We start from the raw sequence: 27,982 nt of genomic DNA on the forward strand, positions 1-27,982 counted from the left end.
AATAGTAAAATCATTATTTATTTTATTATTTAAATAAGTGTTATATTATAATGAGATTCGGTAAATTAAATAAATTATGAATTGTGACTATCCAAATATATTATAAAATCAATTTTTATATTATATTTATGATAAACTTATATGATACATTATGTAGATCATTGAATCATAAATATCTAAGACAGCAGCATAGCAGACAGAAACTTCAAGGGGCACGGAGATCACCAAAGTTAAGCAGCATTGAGCAGGGTTAATAGTTGGATGGGTGACCGCTGGTGTTATAACCGTAAAATTGTGTCTAAACATTTTTTTTTGCATTTTAATTGGTTATAGAGAATTGCGTAGGACTATATTAAATACTCTATCCATAAAATTAACCCAATAATTAATTAGATGTAATTAATATATACTTAAATATTGTTATATATAATTATATATAAACATGCATAATTATATATGATTATATATAATTATATATGATTATATTTGGCCATTTTCATATATAATCATATATAACCAATTTATATATAAATATATATAATTATATATAAATATTTTTTTCTCGGGTTACTACTGGCTTTTTCATTGTAAGTTTGTCGATGGTCTTGAGGGAACTCGGGCATGATTTTTGGGCATGAATTATTTTATCGCCACGTGGTTTTTTTTTCTCCATCTCTTGGTGGAGCTTGATTGCATTTTCCAGAAGGAGTTGTCGTTGCTTAAACGGTCCATCCCTACCGATAATCTGTAACAATAAAAAATCGAAACTTATTAAATCGTTAATTGCAAAAATGACCACCATACATAAAATGGTCAAAGCAAAAACTTCGAAAATTATGAAAAGTGCTAGATAAAAACAATCGACATTTCTTTTAATTCGAAGTACATATAAATAACAGCGATATGTGGTCACAGGGAGAAGTTGCTCCATGACCAGAAAATGAAATAAAAAGTAAATAAAAACTTCAGAGTAGCCCGAGATAAAATTTAATAAGACGAATAGTTTAAGAACAATAGAAAATATATAATTTCGTCAATCTTCTAGTAATAAATTCAATTTTATAAAGTCAACAATATTTGTTTGATTGAATGTGATAGTGAAGAAAATTATAAGAGTAATTTGAAAATAATTAACAAACACTACAATGTTAATCAAAACATTATAATATTAAGAATTCATCGAAAAAAAGATACTCTATGTTTGTTTCAGTTAAACCATTTAAAGAAATACAATTTTTGTATTAAAATATTCCGACATCATTGTAACTTACCATTGGTGCATGGTTATGATTCAAATGACACTCATTAACCTGCAGTGTCTTTTTATGAGGAGAAGTGCTAACTGATAATCTCGCAGGACACGTATCTCTGTAAATAATAAGTGAATTCCTTAAATGATTTTATATTTACGTTGCATAAGCTCATTCACACCAACAAAAGTAGTATACAATATCAAGAGTTAAAAATTGATAAATTTCAAGACTTTCATCTTTTGAAATGAAGCCAAAAATTCTGCATTTACGAGAAATTTCTGAAACTGAAACGAGCTTTTGATCTAGCAATTTACCGCTTGATTATTTATCATTTAAATCTATCAGAATGGTGTTTTAAAATTAAATTATTTTTCTCTTTAATGGGTTTTAAATTATTAACATCAGAAATAAAACAAAAGTTTAACTCGTTACTTCGAATAAAACTACAGATAAAGAACAAATAACAAAACCTCAAAATTTGAATCAAATACTTACGCTGAATCGAGCTCGTTCTTCTCACGAGTAGAGCATTTATACTTGATACGATCGTAAATCAAGTACGGATTGAAATCTACGTAAGACCTCTTCTTATAAATTTTGATTAATGAATCACTAGTGTGAACATTGAACTTGTTCTGCGTCGTCTCCTGGTAATTTAATAACCAACGGTTCAACATTTCATACGACGAAAATTTTTTAGGGATGTCTTCAGCGTTTTCAGCCTTTTTTTGCAATAAATAATATTATTATTGACAATAAAACTATAAAAATGATAATAATAGACCGATACTATTTTGAAAATGCGAGAGTCAAAAATATTTGGTTCGCAGTAAAAGAAAATAAAGAAAGAGAGAGAAGATTATGACCTGAGGGCGCAGCAGCGACGTCTAGTATAAAGAGCGCCTAAATCAAAGAGTTTTGGATAAAATTTTACTCTGGGTCATTTGTGCTTAAAAATTGGTGAAATATGATTAATACCCGTGTATTTAGAAGAAAAATTGAACATTTTATGAATAAAATTTCATTTTGCAATAAAATACCGTGCCATCCGTGCCAAGAGCTTGTCTGATTTGTAATTTCATTAATACTCGTTACATCTAATTTTTATTAAGTAACTCTGAACCATATTTGCTAATATATTGGTAAAAAATAATTCACACGCTTTTATAATAGTAAATAATCAGAATTTTATTCATTACATTCAATTTGTAATATGCAATGTCGTGCCAGATAATTGCCAGAGTTGTATTGGTATTTAGTGCTCGGCTGGATACCAGTAAAATTCCATTTTCAATAAGTAACTCTAGGCAAATTGTGCTAAAGAATTGATAAAATATAACTCTGTTTAAAAATATTCATTAAAAAAAATTAAAAAAATTCGCTGCAGTCAAATTATATATCGATAGATATATACTGAGCAATTGAAATCAATTGAAATTATTGAAAAAATTCAAATCTCATGATAGTGAATTTTTTTCAATGAATATTTTGAAACAGGGAATTCACACACTTTTATTTACAGCAAATAATCGGCATTTAATTCATTAAACTAAATTTTTGATATAAAATTCTCTGCCATCCGTGCCAAGAGCTTGTCTGACTTGTAATTCTATTGAGCACTCGACTGTGTATCAGTAAAATTTAATTTTCAATTCCACTCTGGGCTATTGGTGCTTGTAAATTGGTGGAAAATAATTTACACAGCTTTATTTATAGCAAATATCCGGAATTTAATTTGTTAAATAAAATATTCGATATAAAATTCTCTGCCATCCGTGCCAAGAGCTTGTCTGACTTGTAATTAAATTGAACCTTCAGCTTTATATAAGTAAAATTTAATTTTCAATTTCACTCTGGGCTATTGGTTCCTAAAAAGTTGGCGGAATATAATACACACAGCTTTATTTATAACAAATACTCGATTTCTATTCATTAAATTAAATTTTCGATGCGAAATCCTGTGCCATCCGTGCCAAGAGATTGCCGAACTTTTAATTTTAATGATCACTCGGCTGAATATTAGTAAAATTCAATTTTTAATGAGTTTCTCGTGCTAATTGTGCTTCTCAGTTGGGGGATATAATTCACACGCTTTTAATTATAACAAATACTCGGGATTGTATTTATTAAATTTGATTTTCACAATGACATTTCGTGCCATCCGTGTCAAGAGATTGCTCGACTTGTAGTCTTATTGAGTACTCTGCTGGATACCGGTAAAATTTAATTTTCAATGAGTTACATCGTTTTATTTTTGCTTATAAATTCGTGGAATAATATTCATACGCCTTTATTTGTAACACATACTCAGCAGCTGATTGATAATATTGAATTTATTATATATTATTTCGAGCTATCTGTGGCAAGGTGGACCGCGGTAATTATTAATATTTTTACTTTTAATAAAAAGTACCAAGCCAACTATATTTTATCTTTAATGAAACAACGAATTAAAGTTCTTATGTGTAGATGGGTTCACTAGATTTATGTACCTGCTCTTACTCTTTTTCAAAATCTTTGCAGAGTATCGACCATATTTATATTTCTTTTACTAGATTATCGGGCCGACCTTGCCTTGTGGTTTATTTTACATAGTCTAAAAACTTTTCTCTTTTTTGTCAATAGTAATTTTTGTAATTTTCTTTTACTTTATAAAAAAGCTCAATTTAGATTAATTATTCTTACCTTAATAGAAAACACGTGTTTATTGTAGATTGTAACTATTGGAGCATTATTTGTTGTAAATTATTTAATTTATACACCCACTTTTTACTTGCAAATAGGAAAGGTCTTTGAAAAATCTAATTAAAGAAATTTTATTGAAATCTCCTTTAATGTTCATAAAATTGTACACTTTAAACATCACAAAAGGATATTTTAAAATTTCATAATTACATTATTTTATATGTTTGTAAAAAATATTAATAAATAATATTTTCTTCATCACCGATTTCGGTAACCTGTTGACTATTGTTATTATTATTATTATTATTTATTTATTTATTTATTTCATATTGTTACTATTATCATTATTATTATTATTATTATTACTAGTATAATTTGTATTATTTGTATTTGTGTTATTATTATTATTATTGCAATTTTTGCACTCAATTTTATTCATAAATATTTTTTTTTCACACTACTGTTAAACCACTGTTAAATTATTTATTGCACAATTATTTCTAAATTCTGTAAATAAATGATATATATTTTATTTCACAATTAGTAAAATCATTTATTGGAGTATAATATTCCTCGAGCAATAGAGCACTTATTAGCTGCATTATGAATGTAAAACATATACGTTCACTATGAGCCCTGTAATGCTATGAAAAATTATTTAAGGCAAAAATGCCCATGTATGCGCCATCTATTAGATTAATGCTACATCAATTAGAACGGCCTGTTTTATCTATTTTTTTAGCAATAAGCTTAGTCGCTAGTAGGTAGCACTGCTTAACATTTTTAACCATCATAAACGCCCCTTTATGATTCTCTATAGGATATCTTTAGTACAGCAGGTACACCAACCTTACAATTCAAAAGTTCCTTATACCTTCTGCATTTTGTCCCTCCCTCGCAAATTTGCCTTAAATTAAATTTAAAGTTTTGTAGCTCCCTGAACCTGGCGGCTGAAAAATTATTTTTATTATTTTATTATAAACAAATCGTTTGTTCGTCGTTTGTTCTTATTTGTTCGTCAAAAATTATTATTTGTTCGATTAATGTTTATTTTTAAAAAATTAATTAAATTTACTCTTATAAGTTGGCGCAACATATTCCAAATCTAATTTTATTTTTTTTTAATCGATAGCTTTTTTTTTTTATCATTTGTTCGATTAATTAAATTATTTGTTCGATTGTTTTTATCTTTTTATTTAATTTTTTTAGAAATAATTCACAGATTTTTAATTATAAGTGCGCATGCGCTGGTTGGTCGTATTAATTGGGTTACACGGGTTACCTGTAGCAACTATGTGGTTCGCGCGGTTTAATTTAAATAACAACAACAATAATAATAATAATAATAATCATTTATTGGAATAAAATGTATATAATGTATTTATTGCACTGATCGTTGCTGTTGCTATTGCTGTTGATGTGTGTTGCTGCTTATAATTTTTGTTTAAGACGAACTATTTGATCTTTTATAAAAAAGGAACGAATTAAAAAATTTTTCAGGCAACATGGACATATTCCGGTTAAAAATACAATAAAAGTTGCCTTACGATTTGATCGTGAAGTATCAAATCGAAATGATCCTTTACAATGTCTCAAGTCAAATTTTTTTATAATTATTAAATATTCTTTATGATCTTATTAATAATAATAATAATAATATAATAGTGAATATTAATAATAATAGTAGATTTAACCTATCCCGCCAAAAAATACTCAAATAAAATTTACATTTTAAACAATACCTAAAATCAGCAGATCTTCAGAAATTTTTGAGATTTTTATATCAAATCAATTATTTATATATTATATAGTCTTTTTATATATTATAAAAGACTATTTCTAGAATTCATCAGTTTCATTAGAAGATTTCATATAATTTTATATTTTCATTAGTCGAAAAAAAAAAATTTTTTTCTTATGTTATAGAAATGTACCTAAAAAATACATTTTTTTTTTTCAATGAAAAAAAAATAGAAATCGAAAAAATATCTGAAAAGATTTAAGAATTCCCAAAAAATATCAAAATTCATATAGAAAAAAACCATCATTAAGGAAAGAGCCCCAGTAGCTGCTCAGGAACCAGTGTTCACAAATAAAGATGTAGATACACAAATATATCCATGGAGTGAGCAGGTACTGGTTAATGGTTCCTGAGCAGCTACTGGGTACTTTACCTTAATTAAAAAGATTATTACTTTATTTATATATTACATGTGAATCGTTTATTTGAGAAACCCTATAAGTCATATGGGGTTTCCATATGACTTATGGGGTTTCTCAAATAAACCATTCATATGTTATCTATCTATCTATATACATATATATATTATTCCATTTATTATGATTATATTTATAAAAAACAATTAAATTAGATCAAAATCATTTACAAGTTCTTATTTTACAGGATCTTATTTTATTTATTGCTATTAAACCTTCTCCGTACGCTGTGTATTGAATAATTTACTTGTTTATAAATTGTATTTTAATTGTCCTTATATATAAATAATATTTAATACTTAAAGGATATTTGAACTATTTTTATAATGAATAAATATTTATTTAATATAAAAATCAAGATGATTTTATTTTTAGTGGACCACATGATTACCCTAACCTATACCGTATTCATTTTCAGTTTTATATAATAAAAAAAGTATTTAATTTTGATTTCGAAAAATTGCTCATCAAATAAATTATAATAAATTAAATATACATCAAAGTATATGAATTATCTATGTTCAAAGAAATGAATTTTTATTTATTTTATTAATATATCAATTTTTTAGTTATCATCTGTGTCTTGTTTGAACTTGGTGTATTTACTAAAAATTTTCTGAATGCGAAATTCTTCGTATTTTTTTTTTTTTTTTTATATGAATAAATAATTGTTGATTTTTGAGAAAAGTAAGCAATAGTTCCAAGAATACCTTTAAATCTATTGAAAATTTTTAGATTTCGTATGTACTAAAAATATCGATATAAATATAAACATAGCTCATTGATCTCTAGTTTATTATATTAATTATATTAATAACTGGTATACCTACAAAGTTTTAAAATTGATTATGATATTTATACTTTGTTACTTAAATTTTTTTACTTATACAATTTTCTTTCTTGTTAGTTAATTTTTAAATCTTTCAAATATGAATTCAGTAAAAGTACTTCAGGAAAAACTTGCTGGCATTGTCAACTGTTGTAGTAACATTTTTCAATTGATTCAACAGTCTTTTGGTGATCCGGTATCAGCAGATGAGTTTCTTCTGACTCTTATTTTTATTGTACTAAAAGCTAATCCTGATAGACAATAATAATAATAATAATTTTATTGCTAAGTTTTGTAAGGCCAGTCGATTAACGAATGGAGGAGCTTATAATTTTACAAATTTGGTAAATATTTTAAGTACTAATAATAAGGATTGATAGTTATTTTTAAGTTAAATAATCATAATTTTATTTAGTGTTGTGCTGTATCATTTCTAGAAAATTGAACTACTGAATCATAAAATATGACACAAAAAGATTTTATTGCTTATAAATCTGGTGAAAGAGTACCTACGAATACTTGGCATTCCGTTTTAATCATTTACGAGGTGTCTGTAAATAATTTTATTTTTAATTGAAATTTAAAAGATTAAATAAAAATAATATTTATTCCTAAGTTTACATATGATGTGGTCATGTTTACAGATGATGTGTGATTACTGATGTGTATTACTTTCCAGGATAAGTTGGAAGCAAAAAATAATGAAATATTACGTAAAGTTTTAGATTTAAAGAATGAAATAATTGAATTTCATATAAGAATTGAAAAATAAGTCAGTGATGCAATTTCAATAATTTTAAAAAGTCAACGAGTACCAACAAATATAAATTATGAAGATATGGAATTTTATAAGTTACCACCACCGAAAATTCTCTAAGTATATATTTAATTTAACCAATAAATATTTTTCTATTTAATCAATAATAAAAAAAAATAAAGAAATAATTGCAGGGGATGATTTATGATGAGACTAACAGTCTAGGATATTCAAATGATTTTTCATAATTTGTAGACCGTTGACTTGATATAACGAAGCCAGATGATGATATAAATCTTATCAGTCTACATGTGCAATGTGATTTTTAAAGCAATGATAATGATTTTTGTTTTTAGTAAATCTATTGATACAAATTTATCTACACGTAGATCTAAATGACGAAAACATAAAACCTAATGGTGACATCATTAGAACCTGTGATCAATGTTATGCTTAAATTAAAAAGCTTTGGTAATTTAGTAGTATATACTATAGATATATATCTGCTTTGGTTTCAGCAGACACCTGATGATTTAAACAAACCTTGAAGTTTTTTTTAATACACGTACTTAAAAATTTATGCCATATTACTTTTACTGTAAACATATTTATATTATTACAGATTTTCAGATTTCAGGATTGACTTTCACTTGACATCTATAACCTGGGTAGATACCCTGGAGCAGTTAGACGATCTTTAGTGCTCCACCGTACCGTTTGATTTCAATTATTATTACAATTTTTATTATTATTATTATTATTATTATTAATTATTATCATTACACAAAATAATATATAAATTGAAAACTATCGTGAAAGAAGAAGGTTGAGAAAAAGTAATCTTAAATATAGTGTCCTCTTGATATGGCATAATACCACAAAACTGAAAAATTTCATTAAAGAAAATGAAGACCTGGATATTGTTATTTTGAAGATTCATGTTCTGGTCTTTAAAACTCATAAGTATGAAGAAGGTTCCGCGTAATGTGAAACTAAGGTAAAAATCAAAGTTCATTATTTATTAATTCTATTTTTAATTTCTAATGGAACTTTTGAGTAAATTTTCATTTTCCAGAGAAATGAAAGGACTCGTCAATAATTAAAAAAAAAAAAAAAAAAAAAAGGCAGCGGTGCTATCAGGAAACTAACGGTGATGATGAATGTCGCAGATATATTATAATTAACATTGTGAAACAATATATTTTCAGCAATCATGTAGAATCCAGCTAATAAATTACTATATAATAGAGTCTGTTAAAGCAGGCTGTGCATCTTGTATCAATAAATAATAATAAAAAGTTTACATACGAATAGTTTACAAAGCCTGATAAATTTAAATTCTTAATTATTAACCTATCTTTAAATAAGTAATATTAGTAAATTTTAACATTGTTTAAGAATAACATTACTATTGATGGTTTCTTTGATAAAAAAAAGTAGTAAAAGAACTTGATATACAAAAACTAAAATCATTTTGATTAGTTTAATGAATTTTTTATGAAGTTTTATATATTAAACATTTATTTTTATTAATAATGGAAGCACTACTAAATTTTTTATTAACAAAAGCTATTACTTTTTACTTTATGGTAGTTTTTCATTATTTGAAGCATGTAATTAAAAAATATATTAGATACGTTATAAAAAATAATAGAACATTTATAAAATCCTACGAATTATCAGTCTATATTATATTATTATCATAGATTAAAAAGAAAAGAATTCATTGCATATTTTTAATGTAAAGAGCACCATGAGATAACACTTTGTGGCTATCAGTTGTTGGTTCAGCCTTTTTCATAAGATCATTATAAGATACCCATCGTCCAGAGGCTCTTCTGCAATAAGCGATGTAATGAGCAGATGAATATCCTGCTACTGCGCACAATCTAAAATTAGATAAAAAACTAACATAAATTAAAAATTTAAAAAGTACATAGATATATTCAAAATAATCTACAAACCGATAACGAAGATCCTGGCTACTACCATCTTCATTAGTGACCGGTACCGTTAAATAAACTGGAAGCTCTCGTAACTTGCATTCTTGACCCTCTCTTTGTTGTCTTGTTTTAATATCCAATTCAATATATATCATGAAATTAGGACTTCTTTGACGTATTCTGCTATTTCCATTACAGTAGTTACAGTGCATATTATAAATAACACTATCAAAATCTAAGGTTTTTGTAGTGAACCGAACCCACGCTGATTGAGAGTTTTATAATCTATAGGGAAAAGAACTACGTTTTTGATGTTATTATTTTTACAATTTAAAGTCGGGCAATAATTCTTTTCAAATACACTCGGTTCGTCTACAAAAAGTCGAGTCCAAAGAGCACTTATATTATCTTGACAAAAGAACGTTCGTGATATGGTTGTAGCATCACAATTTTTATTTTCAATTTGTCCTTGAACTTTTTCAGTTTCTTTGTAGATAGGATATAAAATGTCAAATCTCTTTTTATAAATATCGTTAGTTGCACCATAATTTTTAAACTCAATCAAAAATTTAAAAACAGAATTTTTTGAATTTTGACTTGATTCTAAGAAATTATTGTCCTGAAGAGCACATTCAAAAAGCATGTGTACAACGGTGTCAAAAGGACAAGTGTTTTGAAGTAACCAGTTGCATCCTTTATATAGAACAGGTCCACATTTAAAACCATTGTATAGCAAGAATTTTTTCTTTTTTTCAGATTTTTTTTCTGAATTTTTTGATAAATTAACTAAATTATTAAATAATTTAATTTCTAAACACTCATTAAAATATTTACCAGAATTTATGTTTTTTCTCGTAACTTGATCAACAGCAACTGACAACGGTATATTTTCTTTTTTGTGATCTATAGGAGTGCTTGTTTTAAAACTGTAGTTGTGGTCGTGTAGATCTGATACTTTCATATTAAGTACAGAAATGTTATTAACGCTTAGCACCTCGCTATCAGAAGTGTTATTTTTAATATTATTATCATCATTTGATTCATTATTTTTTTTATCATTGTTATGTACGTTATCATAATTTACCTCTATTCCGCTAGGAAGAGTGTGTTGAACAGGGAATCCATCATTATTGTCAACGAAATCATAATTTGTTTCCGAATCCGACGAAGTATCATCAAGATCACACGTTCCGGTGTTTACCCAATTAGAGTCATTTAACTTGTTATTTTTAGCTTTGCCCTTCCAATTTTCTAATGGATCTTTTTTATTTTTTTGTCAGTTATATTACTCAAATTATAATCTAATCTATCAGCTGCTCTTTTTTAGTATTCGTAGGAATATTATTAATATTGTTTCCACACAAATTTACATTTGAATTAGTTAGATCTTCATCAATATCAGGAGTAACTGCGTCTGTCTCAACTACGTGGTCTAACGTACCATTTTTTTCTTCTTTGTTTTCTTTTTGTATCTCACTTAAGTTGCAATTAAAGATATCTGTATGACTTTTATCAGAATTATGCAGGTTGTCGGCAATAAATTTTGTTACTTTTGATCTCAGTAAACTTACTCCTCCAATCAGATAATCAAGATGTAATTTTACAAAAGTGAATACATCCGTGGGCAAAGGCACCTGACGTTTTAAGGCCATCTTCAAATCTTTAAAGTTTTCTTCTACATAGCTTGATGATCCTCGTAGATCAGAATGCGGTATACATACATTGCTCCACAAAGGGAACTCCACAGCTGCTTCTATAAGTAGTTTCTCTAATGTAGGTAAAAAAAACCCGTGCAATTTTTCACCTTGGTGTATTACATTTTTTGATGTCTTTAGTATTTTTGTCATCCAGGTTGAAATAGATAAAGAGTCTTTTCCATCAGCTGGAGTGTTCGGAAATATATTTTTTTTAGAATCTAAATCTAAATTTTCAATTTCCGCACTTAAGTTTGACAAAAATTTTTCCGTATTTCGAAATGCTATCAAATTTTCTAATTCCAATTTTGCACTTGCAGTAGTAATAGTTTCACCATCGTTGTCAATTATGCTGTCTTCATATTCATTATTAGAAACAATTAACGTTAATAACAGAATACGCTTAAATGTTTTTAAATCAGTGCAGTTAATTAAAAGACATACGCAATAGGTATAAAAATTTTTAACAGACCAATGTAATATGCCTTTAAAACAACTCCACCCGGTTACAGTATGCACAAAATGTGCTACGTCCAATCTTATGTAGGTTTTGATATCTGTGGTTTGTTGTGGATTAACAAGATTTTCAAAACACGTTTTAATATAATTTTTAATGACATATCGTTAAAAGTTCTGGACATGGCATTTAATAAAGCACGAGCTCCATCTGAGACAGCTTCATGTGGAGGGGTTTTAACCAACCGAAGCCATGTTTGTAACCACAATGTAATGTAGTCAGCATCTTGTTTTTCAGATAACATTTGAAATATAGACAATGAATTTTTGTTAAAATTTATAACAATTTGATAAAGGAATATGTATGCACTTTTGTCATGACCAGTAACTATTTTTCTTGCTAGTCCGCCCGTTGCATCGATGCCAATAGAGGAACATTTTTATGTAGACGTCTATACTCTTTATAACAGTGTATTTGAGATTGAGTAGAGTAAAAAATATAAAATGGTGATTTCCTACTGTTTGAATTGAATTTCTGTAGATGGGATTTTCTTGAAGACGATCGATTGCGCCAAAAATATCCTTCCGATCAAGAGGTTTCACACCTAGTTCATTATCAATAAACTCTTTTTTTTGCTTGATGTAATACGCTCGGTTTATATAAGAAAGGACATCCGGTATCACCAGGTTTTAATAGTTTTCTTGCTGCTTGTCTAGTGTGACCATGAACACCAAGATCTTTCAATATTTTACCTATTGCTTTCCTGGTTTCACTCTGAAGAGGCCTCTGTAAATCTTCATGATGCACGACGTCTCGAGTATCACGACATTTTATTTTTATGAATACAGGACCGTCATCGTAAGGAATGTCTTTTATATAACCAAGTAAACGGTTATTACATTTTTTGCTTTTACAGTGGGCATGAATAGTAATATAATTATTACCGTTTAAGCATGTTCTCCCTTTATCGAATATAAAGACACATTTTAAGCGATATTGTTCCCAAAATGCAAAAGCAATAACATCAGTCCAAACTTTGTTTTTCAATTTCATGATTTGACGGTCATTTTTATCGATGCTTGGTTCTACGATAGTGTTCCACAGGTCTCTACAAATTTCAACATCAAATTCATCTATTTCATCTAAGTCATCGAAATATCCTGAATGGGCGCAGTAATCGGGATCATTAATATTGTCTTCATCCTCACTATTACTACCATCATTATAATCAATATTTTCATTTTCATCATTATCAATATTCGATTCAACTTTTACTTCTTCGGTAAAATACCCACATTCTTGTAGAGCTATTGTCAATATATTTCGTCGATTGTTATTGACATTAGTACGTACAGCGTTATGATCCCATTTGAAGTCTAATTCTTTCGCAAGTGTTTTCCAAATATCAGCAGACCATTTCGGTTTTTCCGGGGAATGAAGTATTTAATATATTTTTTAAAGCATTTACTGCCGCCTCTACAGTGACTTTTGCTTTAGGCCCCATTTGAGTCAACAATTAAAATCTGAAAAAGTAAATTGAATTACTAAACAATTAAATATCAATAACAAGGTATATAATTATACAAGTAAAATAGAATTATTCGACCATTTATTGATTCCAAAAACAACTAACCTTTGCAGTAATGCACTAATATTTGTGATAATTAAAAAATATTTTAATGATAAAACTGATTTGATTAAAAAATTAATTTTAAAAAACGAAGATATTTTTTTACTCTTAGTGTTTTTTTTTTAGGTTTTTACGTCACATACTTTGTTTAAAAAAATATTAAAAAACATACTAAGTTATAATACTTGAGAAGCGGAAAAATTCAATTGATTGTCATTTGTTCAGTAAAAAATTTTTTCTTATAGATATACATTTTTTATATGAAAGATAAATATACTGTTGAAAACTACTATGTCGACTGATAATTTAATAGATGTGTTTTTAAGAATAAAAATAAACTTAAAAACAATAACTTAATAAACTCAAAAAAAAAAAAAATAATAAAGCATTGAAATCAAATAAGTTTTTGAAATATAATTTATAATTACTTTAAACTCAATAGATTATTTACAACATATAGAGTAAAAGACCCTGTTATTGATACTGAGTTAGTTGTTTAACAGTTTCAATTCAAGTTTAATTTTGAAAAATTATCTTCACTAAGTTAATAAATCTTTTTGAAATTATGAATTGAAAAATAATTATTTTTGAAGATATTTTTTTAATTAACTAACATTAAGAGTGTCAATAACCATTGATCTTTACTAAAAATTATTGAAAAATTATTTTCAATTTTATTAAAAAAAAATTATCATAATTTTTCTTTAATTGAATTCTAATTAATTTTTTAATTAATGTTGTTTAATTTTAAATTTAAATAAAAAATTCTAAACAATCGTTAAAATACAATAAAAATTATTAATTGAACATACTTCCGCTGTTTCTTCCCCAATAAATGATTACGAACAATCTGTTCTTCAAGAAGCAGCCGTAAGTCATGCATCTCGCCATGAAGTTTTGGACTCCTCGTTTCTACTGACTGACTCCCTGCCGTTGCTCCTCGACTTCCTCGTAAGCATCAGCAAGCTAGAATTAAACAAATTTAATCAAATAACTATTATTTAATTAAAAATTAAAAAAAAATCCTACCTTTTTCTCCAACTGTTTTTTAAGACCGACAAGCTGCTCCAAATCATCCTCATGCTGTTGAGCCATTTTTCTTTTGGTAAATTCAACTCACGGATAGCGTGTTCGTATCTATGTTTATAAATACCGCTATCCTCTTGATTATTGTCCTCTCCACCGAGAGAGTAATTTGATTTAAATTAGCAGCCCTCGCATAGAGGAGCTCCATTTCCAATCTTTCAGTAGTTTACTGAAGCGTTATATTTGTCTCAGTAACATCTTCGAGTTGACGTTCCAAGCGAAGTCGATCTGAGGTTTCGGCGTCTATCCGCTCAGCTGCCAATGTCGAGGTCGAGTGCCCATCCGCATAATCAGCAGTCAATACACTCTGCTGAAAAATAAAATAAAATAATTAATATAAAAAAAAAATTATCATCAAGCAATGGCTACCTCATCATCACATTCAGACAAAGTTCTGTCTTCTGAAAATCTAGATCGGAGATTATTGTAATTAGAAACGCTCCTAGGTAGTGGAAATTCGTTGGTAGACATTACGTCTAAAGATAAAATATTTTAATTTATATAAAAGATAAATTAATTTTAAAATTATAACTTGACAATTAAATTAATTTTTTTATCACTACGCTTACGTCTCTACACTTTTTAAACATTTATTAGACATGTTATAATATCTTGCATAACAAATAAGTTTAGGAGAGTCGAGTAGGTGCAGCTGACTGCATTAACTGTAGACACCACGGATGACGACGGGCGATGGGTAATAGTGATCACTTTCAAGTTATTTTAAGTCAAAAAATGAAAAGTGAAAAAGACTATATTAAAAAGAGAAAACTCAAGAGAAACTATCGGTTTTTGGATCTCAGGCAAATTTACTATATGGTGGGCTGAGAAATCGGTTAAATGATTACAAATAAAAAAACAAAATCTAAAATAAAAGTCGAATAATTAAGATCTCTCCTAATTACTAACTAATTTTTTTTTTAATTTATACTTTTGAAATTTTTAAATAAAACTTACTTTAGCTTCCAATTTGACATTGTCGTGTTTCGGATGATTTCTTTTTTGTTCCAGTTTTTCAACTTTAGCTCTCAACAACTCTAGCTTTTTCTGTAAAGATTAAAAATAGTATATTAATTTTTTTATAAAAATAATCATTGAAAATTTTATCACTTTATCTAACCGTTCGTGCTTTCAACTGATCTTCGGTGCGATAAACATTTAATAAAGGCGCAAATTTTACGTAGAGTCTCCACCAAGGTCACTCACGAACAGACATAAGTTTCCTTACATTTCGCTGTATACATCTTACAGCCAAATCTTAAAGCTGAAAAAATATATATAACTACATATAAATGAATAGCTGTGCATTAGTCTCGCTAAAACTCAAAACGACTGGACCGATTTCAATAATTTTTTTGTTCGCTTTAGTTCAGGGATGTTTTCGAAAGTATAAAATTTTTGGAAAATTCGAAAGTTCAGCTAAGGAAATCAACAGATTTAAAATTGTTAATCGTCTATCTTCTGCATATATGGACAAAAAAATTTTCATAAGTTCAGTGTTCATTTTTTAGGATCTTGATTTTCAGGCGATAATGAGAAGCGAGTTTCATTTAATAACTTAACAAAATTCTAACCACACTTCATACAGCCAGTATTTATTCTTTATCGAAGTAGATTAGAGTTTAAAGATTAATAATCGCTGATCGAAAGGTTTAAAATATATTATAGGTGATACGAAGTTCACCGGGTCAGCTAGTTTAAAATAAATTTTTTTACTAAAAAAAAAAAAAATATTAAGCTTTCAAAGTACCTTTAGTGTATTAAGTTTTTTACGCGCCAAGTACCCTTTACATCTTGCTTGCAAAAGCACAATAGGGCTCGTCAACTTTTCATCTCGTTGAGCCTCAATTCGCTCTAAAGCACCGGCTCTGAAGAATATCTTAACAAAGTAATTATTTTTTTAGTTTAAGAAATTTTAGAGTTTTTATGTGTATGAAAATATTAATAATAAATATTTTACCTGACTCTGACCAACGCGGAAAGATGCTGCGTCGACGTCCATAGTCAATAGCATGTCTGTCACAACTCTGCGTTCGTCTTCGACAGGACTTGATGAGCGTACAGTAGCCGCATAATCATTAAAAAGTAATCCAAAGCGGCGCCTGAATTTACAGAGTGGTAAATACTTTAGAAATCCGACTTTGTGAAGACGCATTGCATCAATTATTTGTCCACCACGAATCTACAGTAATTATAAGTGTTTAAATAAATTCTTTCACGTTTATAATTAAAATAACTCTAACATGTAATTTTTTTATCATTATTATTACTTGTGAACATAGTAGTAGAACGTTAATAACACCATTATCATTTTTCGGTAATTTCATGGTGACAAATGATTTATCAGTGCAGCCTAAATAGTGTTGTGGCAACAAATAGTGATTAACATTAATGACGTCCAACTTGCACCGTAACTAGTGTTTAAGTTGGAGCCCGAATTTTTTAAAAGTGTTACTCCATTAGACGATTTTTCCTTTTCTTTGCAACGCCTTGGTTTTTTCAATGATTTGTATACCTATTTGAATAAATAAATGGATGTACAACTACTGCATTATAATTATAAATATAAAAATAAAAGTACCTTATCAAGTCTTAGCAATTTTTTAGCAGACATCCTCGCTCTGTCACGTTTTTTTACATCTATACAAGAAAAGTTCTTGAACATTTTGGAGTTTAAAAACTGCGATGGTTAACTTATCATTTATTACAAAAACAAAAAGCTTAAGCTTGAAATTATTCCACATACTATGATGTTAGTGATCTTTATTTCAACTATTTCACAAACTCTTTGAGCAGCAGCAATGGCTATTGTTGTTTTAGCTCGCTGATTGTCACACTTTTAAAGACAGTTATCTAATCCTTAACGTTTTTTTTCAATCCTTTTTTGGATATTATTATCACAACCAAGAAAGATTATTTTTTGACAAGTTTTCCATAATAATTGTTATCATTTATTGTTATTATGAATTCTTTACTGTTTTTTATTTTTGTATGGAGGGTAGAGGAACTATAACGTCTATCTCCTCTACCCTCCATATATTTTTGTCAAGCTCCTCTAGCTCCTCGTACGTCATACTATCTATATTTTAACGGTGGCAGCGCTGTGGAGTAACAAAATTAATTGGCGCATGCGCGCTTATAATTAAAAATCTATGAATTATTTCTAAAAAAAATTAAATAAAAAGATAAAAACAATCGAACAAATAATTTAATTAATCGAACAAATGATAAAAAAAAAAAGCTATCGATTAAAAAAAAAAAAAATTAGATTTGGAATATGTTGCGCCAACTTATAAGAGTAAATTTAATTAATTTTTTAAAAATAAACATTAATCGAACAAATAATAATTTTTGACGAACAAATAAGAACAAACGACGAACAAACGATTTGTTTATAATAAAATAATAAAAATAATTTTTTAGCCGCCAGGTTCAGGGAGCTAAGTTTTGTACTTTTGTACAAGCCTAAATAACTAGTTAATTAGCCAGCAAGCAAATTTAATGTCAGATTACCAAGCAAAATGGCGACAAGAAAAAAGTTCCTAAGTATCCGTAAACTGTCCAGGCCGAAAACTTAGCTCAGTATATGCTGAGTAACTTACAAAGGTAGTTTTCCAATGACAGAGAATAGTGCGACTCAGTGGCGCACGATGCCGAATCATGCTTGTTGTTACAAGGAGTCGGACCTAAAACCGAGACTCCTTGTTGTTACAAGGAGTCTCGGTTTTAGGTCCGAGTTTTCCAGTTTCACTTCCTCCCTCTCTGGTTCACACCAATACACTTAACATATACATTTCTTCATCTAACGTTTACAGTACGCATACAATAACATATATTCGAATACACACTAATACTTATAACTTTTATATGTAGGTTTACTGTATACTAGCTAGGTACCCACACACGGACATGTGTGAGGGCTGTCATGCTATCTTATATTATTCTTATACTTAGATTCTTATATTTGTTAGTTACAATAGTTATGACTTTTGGTGTTTAACTAATTATTTCTACCCTTATTATTTATTATAATATTATTCTTAGTCAGTATTTTACTATTATTATTATAGTATTATAATTGCATGTATTATTGCTTATTAAATATTAACAAAGTTAGATTATAATATTTCTTTATATATTTTTAGTGTTGCGGCTGTGGTCCGACTTGTGCCTTTTGTATCGCATTTGCCCTGTTCCTCACCTTTCTTTAGGCTCTAAGAACAGTGACATGGGGAAACCACAGGAAAAACCCACGTCGATACAAATATATCTATGTATATTTATATACATCATATTAATATTAATATGAATCTATCATTATTTGTTTATTAATCCATATGAAAACTATTCTTTAGTTAAACTAAAACATTAATATTATTTAATAATTATAAGATATTCTAAAAGTATTGTTTATTTATCTAAAAAAATGGTCTCAGTGTTGGTTGTTTTAAGGCTTTATGCTTTCTATTTCGTATTTATTATATCTTATAATTTATGACCTCTTGAGAATATTTAGCTAGAATAATTTTAACTAGGAAAACCCTTGAGAAATGTTCGACACGTGTTTTCCTTTTTATGAGTTTTCACAAAGGTCTAGTTGTTAAGTAACACGTGTGCATTTTATTCTAGTACTTTTTGTGTTTCTGAGAAGTTTTAGTAAATGGTTTTGTTTATTGTATGTTTTGAGAGAGCGTTTAAACTAAATTTATGAGTTGTAACGGTTTTCGAGATTTCAAGATAAAATACTTATTTTATATTTATATTTAAATAGAGTTAAGTAATTTGAATTTAAATTAATTACCGCGTAATGCATCGACAACGACACCTATGATATTTTAGGATATAACATACGGATACTTAGGAACTTTTTTCTTGTTGCCATTTTGCTTGGTATCCATGAGAGCCTATATATATAAGTATAGTAAGTTAGCAGTGTGTCCAGGCTGAAAGCATACTAAGCTTAAACGCTTAGGACAAAAATTTTTTTAGTCTGACTTACGAAAGTTACTAAGGACTTGGTTCAGCTGAACACGCTCAAACCTATCTTATATTCATTGCTAAACTATAATTATTTTTTTTTCAACACTGAACTTAGCGCACTCTACTGGTGCATTGGAAAACTAATTGACGTTCCAATTAAGCTTCAGCATGATTCGGCATCGTGCGCCACTGAGTCGCACTATGCTCTGTCATTGGAAAACTACCTTTGTAAGTTACTCAGCATATACTGAGCTAAGTTTTCGGCCTGGACAGTTTACGGATACTTAGGAACTTTTTTCTTGTCGCCATTTTGCTTGGTAATCTGACATTAAATTTGCTTGCTGGCTAATTAACTAGTTATTTAGGCTTGTACAAAAGTACAAAACTTAAAATTTAATTTAAGGCAAATTTTCGGGTAGACCTCTATAGCCATGAAAGTGATGACTTAAATAACCGATAACATAGGTTCCGATGACTTGAATTCCTATAGCCCAGATTCCGATTACCAAGATTCCGATAGCCAAGATTTTTAATTACCAAGATTCCGATAGCCAAGATTTTTAATTACCAAGATTCCGATAGCCAAGATTTTTGATTGGATATAATCCCATTAACCCAGAATCCCGATGGAGTAAAATTCCAAATGCATCTGTGAAAAATTTTTATTCAGATAGGTGGCGCTATTTTATTGCAGCTCATATTTTCCATAATACTTTAAGACTGTTTACATCAAACGACAGCACATTATAAGGAGTAATTTAAAAAATTTTTAAAGTTTTAAAATTTTGATTCTAATTCCGTATAGAACTAATTATATTTGTAATTAATTAATTAATTAATTTTAAATAATTAAATAGAAAGGTATAACACCAAATTAATAATGAATTTTTTTATTTTAAGATTTTTTAATTATTTTAATATAAAAACTAATCACTCAAAATTTATAAAATTTTATTTTTCAAATATACCATAGCTACTATTAACATTTTTATTTTTTAATTAGTTCATAAAATAACTAATAATAAAATATTATTTTTTTAATTTCATCCAAAAACACCTGATGATAAAAAAATATCAATCTAAAATTTTATCTTAATAATTAAACTGGAGGTCACTAGAATTCATTATTAAAATATAATAAAAATAAAAATAATTAATAAAAACTATTCTAAACAGGCCATTTACGACCAATGATTCGTCGAGGGCCTCCCAGGTATATTGTACGAGCAATTCTTCGTAATTTGGCTCATCGTCGAGCTCCAACGACCCAATCGGCAGCCCACAAGTCACGCAATGCCCAGGCTTAACCGTATCGCAGTGCTGGAGTTGCATAATTTCGACGCTAAAAATCCAGGTGCACCAGCTGGACCAACTAACAGACAACGACGTAAGCATTACGTACGTAAAAACCGAGGCAAAAAGCAAAGAGGAGCAGTGAAGGGTGTAAGTAACAATTCCAGGTTCACCAGTTAAGCCAGTGGTGTTATACTGACAGGGACTGAGCCTGCTGTGATTCCTGTCCACTCAGGCGATAACCTCCTTATGATCATTACCTCCGAGATATCAATATTCAGCCTGGGTCAATTGTTAAGCGACTGTACCGCGGACTCGCTAAAGGCCAAGAGTCAGTCGACATTCCGGCAAAGGGACACTCCTCCGAGCAAGTTGATAGTTACGAGCACTTGAAATTGGAAGAAGCGCATTTATCAGCACCACTTGCAGTAAATTTAGTCTCTTCTCTGCTTAACGATCGCCCGCACTCCTCTCAGACTGTCAAGGGAGTCTCTACAGCGGAAAAATCCATTATTATTATTACTGTTTTTATTATAAGTATATAATTTTTAATAAATACAATATATGAAGTTAGTTAAATAATTTCTCCGGAAGCGCTAATTTTGTAATATTATAAAAATTTGTTTTTTCAGTGAAATATAAATTAGAATAAATTTCAACATACTGAAAAATATATTGATTGAAAATGTATAAAAATATTGAATAAAATTTTTCAATAATAATTATTTATCATAACTGTCATGATAAAAATTGAGTTATATTTTATTGTAACAAATTAAGTCATGTAAAGTTTTAATTTCAGTGACCGTAGCACTCACTTTATAATATTTTATTTTATTGAACAAAAATATTATTTTTATAAAATTACATTTGTTATTTTTTGTAAATTCTAAATGTAAATTTTTTTTGTTACAATTTATTTGTTATAAAATTCTTAAAATTATCAAATATATATTAAAAAATTTTTCATACATTAGCCGAGTTTTAATAATTTTTTAAAAATTTTTATTAATTGAATTAAATCGAAAAAATTTTTTTTTCAAAAGCTTGAAGAGCTCGAAAAACGTCATAAATGCAATTTTAAGTGCCTAGGTATGGAATTAGTGGGAAGTTGTAGAAATGGTCTTCATCAGGGTCAACTGTTTTCCTAATTTTTTTTTTTTTTTTTTTATTAACATAAAAAATAGAAGGAAGCTCTATGATATTTTTTTTTATTTTTTTTTTTCTAATACTACATTTAAAAACCAAAAAAATTAGAAGTAATAAAGCTTTAATTTCGTTAATGTTTGACCAACCTAGATCATTTTTAAATAACTATTTAAAGCATTGTATCTGGATTTCTCCATTATTAAATTTTTCTAATAGTAGCTATGGTATATTTGAAAAATAAAATTTTATAAATTTTGAGTGATTAGTTTTTATATTAAAATAATTAAAAAATCTTAAAATAAAAAAATTCATTATTAATTTGGTGTTATACCTTTCTATTTAATTATTTAAAATTAATTAATTAATTAATTACAAATATAATTAGTTCTATACGGAATTAGAATCAAAATTTTAAAACTTTAAAAATTTTTTAAATTACTCCTTATAATGTGCTGTCGTTTGATGTAAACAGTCTTAAAGTATTATGGAAAATATGAGCTGCAATAAAATAGCGCCACCTATCTGAATAAAAATTTTTTCACAGATGCATTTGGAATTTTACTCCATCGGGATTCTGGGTTAATGGGATTATATCCAATCAAAAATCTTGGCTATCGGAATCTTGGTAATTAAAAATCTTGGCTATCGGAATCTTGGTAATTAAAAATCTTGGCTATCGGAATCTTGGTAATCGGAATCTGGGCTATAGGAATTCAAGTCATCGGAACCTATGTTATCGGTTATTTAAGTCATCACTTTCATGGCTATAGAGGTCTACCCAAATTTTTTGTATGTTAATTATTGCTCTCATGAAAATTCATATTAATTAATAGTTTTTCGAGTTTTTCGATCATAACCGTGACGTGATGTATGTATGGAGTTTGGAGAGATAATAAATAAAATACTCCAATTTATACATTAGTATTACTTAAAAAAATTTTTGTAACATTTTACTATAAGTGATTGATTACAGTAAATAAACAAACATTAATAGTTTCTTTTGAGAAAGTTAGTTTGAAATGTTGGTAATATTGATATAATAATATTGTAAATAGCATAATACTCTTCTTTTATTTACTTGCGCAATTTTAATGAAAAATATATATATATATATTTTTTTTTTTTTTTTTTTTTTTAAGGCAATGGAATATATTTCATTACATTTTTTTTTTAATGAAAGACTTCAGTGATTCAATTCAAAATGAATTTCGTAGAGCAACTATGACATATTTCTTTGGTAATTTTGTCACTACGTGCTTCCACAATTTTTACTCAAAATTGCTTGATCAGTTTTAATTAATTGTATGTCACAGCAATATTATGCATTTATTAAATAAAATAGTTTACTTGCGTTCGAAATTTTAATCATAAAAGATCAGTTTTTAATTCGAAATAGAAGTTTTATCCAAAGCTAAAATATATTTATATATGGATGTATAAATATATTGGCAATAATAACTTTATTTTTATTAATTAATAATCTTAATATAATTAATTAATTAAAAATTAATTTTTTTTATTGTAAAGTTCCCTGATTAAAAATATTGATTGAAAAGTATTGGGAATCAGTCACCCTATGTGAACTGTATATCTATATATACATGAAAAAGAATTGAAATTATTCAAAAGTATTCTAATTTCATCCTTTTCAATCAATATTTTTAACCAGGGTTCTATGTACAATTTTAATGTAGCTTAACAACTTAGTTATTCTTTATTTGGGATTAATCATCAGTTTAAATTATGAAAGTTTCATTCATTATGTAAGTATATTATATTTACATTTAATTAACTAAAGATTAAAAAATATGTTAAACATTGATGAATCAACTACAAATAAAAAAAAGATTAGAAACTTACGATAAATTAATTTTAATTTTAATTGTTATTTTTTTTTCATCTAGGTACGCTACTGAAGATTATATTCAAATGAGAGGTTTTTTTATGTCTGCTTATACAAGTCAACGTTTGATTATCCTTCAAGCAATTGGCCTTGAACAAATCATTACATGTTATATTTAGTGACATTTCAGGTAAATTATTCCCCGATATCACAGACTATTTTAAGAGAAAAACTCAATTTGTTTACTGGCTGTTATTTTGGTAGGTATTTGTAAATTTTCATACAATAATAATAAATAAATAATATCTAAAAAACTAAAAACCATTTATCGAAATGAACGACAGTAGTATTAACGCATGGGAATGTTAAGTACATAAATGCGGTCGTATTTCACAGGGTTTCTATCATATGAAAAGAGTTACAAGTAAACACAAATTTAAACTATTAAGATAAATAAACCGGGTCAAGTGTTAATTTCATTAATCTTAATTAGGGTATAGAGCTCGATAATAATTTAATTAAAGTGGTTGCTATTAAGGAGATAAGAAAATTTTTAATGACCGATCAGCATTAAAGTTTATTATCAATCCTGAAATTGAGTACTTAATTTGACTATAGCTTTTGATATGAAATAAACATTATAAAATAAAAAGCTTGAAATTATATATAAATAATGAAAATCAAAATATAATTACCTGAAATTTCTTACGCTAATCGATATTATTATTTCTTATTATATAAAAAAATTTAATTTTAATGTTATTTAGTTTTTTAATCATATTCAAAAAAAAATAATTACAAGAATAATTTTCAGGTAGATAAAATAAGTCAACAAGTTTTATTAATTTTTAATTTTTTTCGATAATATTGTTTTATGTATTTAATCAAGACGGTCGTTGTTCAAAGATTAGCAAAGTCATAAACAGCAATTGGTATTTATAAGGTGACATTTTTACATAAAAAAAAACATTTTATTAAGTTTTTGTTAATTGAAAATTCTATTTGCTTATTATAATATCTTGATATTCATAGCAAATCCAGATGTCGAGTATTTAAACGAAATTCTCTTCGGAAATATCATGGAAATGTCTTATGTAACATCCAAGATAACCTCTTTTGGAAAAAGCAGCTCTTCGATTTGATCCACACCCATAAAAAGAAAATAATAATAAAAATTATTATTATTATTATTATAAATTAGCACAAATGCATTAAAAAGAATGAAAAATATGTGTTAGAAAAACATATAATTGAATACAAAAATAGACATAACCTTAAAATATGAAAAAAAAAAATTTAATTAATAAATAAATAAAATTATTGATATAACTGGTAGAAAATTTACCTTGACTTAAGAAAAAAAAAATTTTATCAGGAAAACAATAAATTTCTTGAAAATCAAAAAATTTTTAGTTTTAAAAAAAACTCTTTGCTAATTTTTTTTTTTTAACTCAAAAATTTATTTTTTTTTCCTTGCGAGTAATTTTGGTTCAGGAATTTTTGTCTTCAATCTAGCTAGTATTGTTATCAGTGTAATAATAAAAAAAAAAAAAAAAATGATCAAAAGTTACTTTTTTACCTTCTCCGTCCCCACAATAAAATTGCTCGGCAGCCGTTTTTCCTTGAACGACGGGATCAACAGCTTCTAAATGAGATGGATTAATGACGACAACCAGATGGATGTTCTTGCTTATTACACGATTCAAACGTTCAATGTAAGTTTCCAAGTGGTACTTAACATCTTCAGAACCCTAATAATAATAAATGTTTGTTGATTTTAATTAACCCATCATTCAATTTGTATTACTAATTAAATTTAGAGATTATTATAATTTTAAGACTTACGTAATCGGCTGCATCCAATGCTGCGAACTGCGTAAATATTTGATTTAACGGTTTACGACAGATATTATGACCATTTTCGGACCAAGAATGCTTCAAAACCGGTGGCACGTGTAAGACGAACTAAAATTAAACGTTTTTCATCGTTAGTAATTTCTATAATTCCAGGAATCTCCATTTTTCGATAAATTCAGTTATACTGCTTCAACGAGTTGATGGACATGAATTCTATACTAATGTGTCCGCAGTAAGCACTTTCCAGACGGCGGGGAATAACACGATGAATTTTGTCGATGAAAGGTTAAACACACAGTCCATATTGGTTTCCTCAAGTATGTATTGTTGGAGAACAAATTTAGGTGCCCCTTTGCGGAAAGCGTAATGTATATGTACTGCATCGGTTCTCATAATACCAAGGGGATCCAAATCAGGTACTAAATTACCCCGGACCTAATAAGATCAAATGATAGCTTGTGCAGCTAAATGGTTGTTGACAATTTGTTTATTTACAGGATCTTGACCGACTTGAGAGCTAGCTCCCAGATATAAAAAAACCTGAATGAAAAAAAAATAAATTAAATATTAAAGTATATTTTTCATAATATTTAAAGTTTTTGTAACTAAAAATTATGATTTAACAAATATTTACCAATTGTTTACAAGTTGTAATAGTTAACTTATCTTTTTTTTACTACCCTGCTGTCATTCATACTGAAAACATTAAACACTATAAGTGCGCATGCGTTTTAAATTTGTTCGTACGCATGCGCCAAACGCATCGTTCTCCCACTCATGGCGTCATCATTTAATGGCTATTCAAACAGTAATAATAACAATTCTTCCCTTCGCCGGATTCTTACTGCGCGACTCTAATGATGTGACGTCATCATAGCCTCAAGATGGCCATTTAAATTGTAATTATTAATTTCAATAAATTATGAATAAATAAAAGTTACTATCAAATAAAATTGACCAATATCGAAAGAACGAATCGGGAGCAATTTATTAAGTTGAAAAAATATTGAAAAAAACATAAATTCTCTGAGATATAAATAAAATAATTTTTGTAATTTAGATTGCAAATAATTATTTAATTACTGGAGCAATTACGGATTATGATAGAGCATTTTGGGAGCAATTTTTCCAAATTTGGTTGAAGAAATTCCATAGAATTTCCACGCTAACTTAATTGCGGTGTTTTTCATACATACTTATAAAATTACTTAATAATGTTATAGTTTTGTGATTTAACATTTTTAATTAATTTATTTATTTACATTGACTGCAAGAACTTTAACATGGTTGAGGTTATATTGTGCAAATAAATATCTAAACAACCGAAATATGGCGTTGCCAAATCACGGACAGGTTACTAGCAGCTGATTCAAAATAGCCAAATTAATTTTTGTATTTAACTATTTTTTTTTTAATTTTCAAAGTTTCAAGGATTAATGCCTTATATACTATTTATTTTTTAATTTTAGGAATTTTGATGGGTTCATTATTTTAATTCATCGAATATTGACTACTACAGTTGTTGTTGTGACTCAACTGGAGCGAAAGGACTTCCTTAATTGTAACAATAAACTTTATATAAAAAAGTATTTTTAAAAAAAAATATATTTAACCTACCTTTTGAAGGAATGCTAAAGTAGACCGAACTTTTCTCTCAGTGGCTTTCCGGAGAAGCCGTTCAATCTCATGTTGAATTTGATGTATTAACTCTTCTTTCTTCGGGAATTTTTGCTTCGCTGTATTCCATAATTTTATTACATCGTCCCGGCAGGATTTCTTCGTCTGATAGACGTATCTTTTGACGTATGCGTTATAAAAATCTTGATAACTCATTTTAAATTAGTAAGAGCATGCACTGAGTCGAGTAAAACATTTATAAGAATAAACAAAGCAGGTTGGAACCTGTCCGTTTGTCGCTGCCACTCAGCTCGTACGCTCTCGTTCATCGAGTCGCGCGTTCAGCTGACAGTGGCGCGAAAATAAAGGATAGGTTACACTGTGCCGTAAATTCAGATTAAATTAGCTATTTGGTATAAAACAAATATGGTGGTTTGACAGTGAGTAAATGTGTAACGTCGAAGTATGAATGAAATTATTTTCTTTCGAACGAATTAATAAATGATCTTAATCGTATTACGATTACGCTTGAGATAAAATCTTAATCATGTACAATCTGGATTAAATGGACCAAAATAGTATAATTTTTTTTTTTGTTTCAATCAGAAAAAAAATTGCGTGATATTTGCCGAGACCCTCCCTCTCTCCAACGTAAGATTAGATAAGATTTGACTCGACCCCCTCCCCCCCTT

At 27.9% G+C, this 27,982-nt stretch overlaps 4 protein-coding genes and 2 long non-coding RNA genes across 23 annotated transcripts in view; 3 read left to right on the forward strand and 3 right to left on the reverse strand.

The window, feature by feature from the left end:
- Positions 1-96: 96 nt before the first annotated feature.
- On the reverse strand, positions 97-4,305 carry LOC141537103 (uncharacterized). Its single transcript, XM_074257942.1, has 4 exons — positions 3,939-4,305; positions 1,749-1,975; positions 1,272-1,368; positions 97-745 (listed from the first exon to the last, which is right to left on the reverse strand). The coding sequence occupies exons 2-4, from the start codon at positions 1,928-1,930 to the stop codon at positions 542-544; spliced, it is 483 nt and encodes a 160-aa protein (XP_074114043.1). The 5' UTR covers positions 1,931-1,975; positions 3,939-4,305; the 3' UTR covers positions 97-541.
- Positions 4,306-5,261: 956 nt separating this feature from the next.
- On the forward strand, positions 5,262-9,073 carry LOC141537099 (uncharacterized). 11 transcript variants are annotated; one of them, XR_012480849.1, is made up of 7 exons: positions 5,262-5,527; positions 6,343-6,842; positions 7,063-7,328; positions 7,400-7,531; positions 7,664-8,212; positions 8,364-8,738; positions 8,817-9,073. It is a non-coding gene; the product is annotated as an uncharacterized LOC141537099 (long non-coding RNA). The 11 variants fall into 11 exon arrangements; XR_012480856.1 differs by lacking the exon at positions 5,262-5,527 and having other exon boundaries at positions 6,838-6,975; positions 7,664-7,861; positions 7,924-8,212; XR_012480850.1 differs by lacking the exon at positions 5,262-5,527 and having other exon boundaries at positions 6,838-6,975; positions 7,664-7,861; positions 7,936-8,212.
- Positions 9,074-9,210: 137 nt separating this feature from the next.
- On the reverse strand, positions 9,211-17,627 carry LOC141537098 (unconventional myosin-XVIIIa-like). The gene is made up of 9 exons (XM_074257933.1): positions 17,133-17,627; positions 16,822-17,066; positions 16,512-16,733; positions 16,302-16,430; positions 15,509-15,598; positions 14,495-14,861; positions 14,278-14,431; positions 9,706-13,358; positions 9,211-9,630 (listed from the first exon to the last, which is right to left on the reverse strand). Exons 2-6 carry the CDS (start codon positions 16,876-16,878, stop codon positions 14,718-14,720), a joined length of 642 nt encoding a protein of 213 aa, XP_074114034.1. The 5' UTR covers positions 16,879-17,066; positions 17,133-17,627; the 3' UTR covers positions 9,211-9,630; positions 9,706-13,358; positions 14,278-14,431; positions 14,495-14,717.
- Positions 17,628-23,289: 5,662 nt separating this feature from the next.
- LOC141537146 (uncharacterized) lies at positions 23,290-26,302 on the forward strand. 6 transcript variants are annotated; one of them, XR_012480879.1, is made up of 6 exons: positions 23,290-23,736; positions 23,878-24,076; positions 24,631-24,759; positions 24,849-25,531; positions 25,656-26,089; positions 26,171-26,302. It is a non-coding gene; the product is annotated as an uncharacterized LOC141537146 (long non-coding RNA). The 6 variants fall into 6 exon arrangements; XR_012480881.1 differs by lacking the exon at positions 26,171-26,302 and having other exon boundaries at positions 25,656-25,765; positions 25,827-25,922; XR_012480882.1 differs by lacking the exon at positions 26,171-26,302 and having other exon boundaries at positions 25,827-25,962.
- LOC141537143 (uncharacterized) lies at positions 24,841-27,877 on the reverse strand. 2 transcript variants are annotated; one of them, XM_074257984.1, is made up of 4 exons: positions 27,291-27,877; positions 25,662-25,781; positions 25,396-25,567; positions 24,841-24,947 (listed from the first exon to the last, which is right to left on the reverse strand). In XM_074257984.1, exons 1-4 carry the CDS (start codon positions 27,504-27,506, stop codon positions 24,907-24,909), a joined length of 549 nt encoding a protein of 182 aa, XP_074114085.1. In that variant the 5' UTR covers positions 27,507-27,877; the 3' UTR covers positions 24,841-24,906. The 2 variants fall into 2 exon arrangements, 1 of the variants encoding a protein (XP_074114085.1); XR_012480873.1 differs by lacking the exons at positions 24,841-24,947; positions 27,291-27,877 and adding an exon at positions 26,308-26,442 and having other exon boundaries at positions 25,539-25,567; positions 25,662-26,213.
- Positions 26,507-27,982, forward strand: part of Syt4 (Synaptotagmin 4) — a 41,312-nt gene continuing 39,836 nt past the window's right edge. For both annotated transcript variants that reach the window (XM_074257982.1, XM_074257983.1), the window contains exon 1: positions 26,507-26,572. The gene's annotated coding sequence lies outside the window, so the exon portion shown is untranslated. The remainder of the gene's footprint in view (positions 26,573-27,982) is intronic.

The sequence above is a fragment of the Cotesia typhae genome, unplaced genomic scaffold, assembly GCF_013202065.1.
Source record: "Cotesia typhae breed Kobodo isofemale line unplaced genomic scaffold, CoteBio_Ctyphae scaffold_58, whole genome shotgun sequence".
Classification (NCBI taxonomy): domain Eukaryota; kingdom Metazoa; phylum Arthropoda; class Insecta; order Hymenoptera; family Braconidae; genus Cotesia; species Cotesia typhae.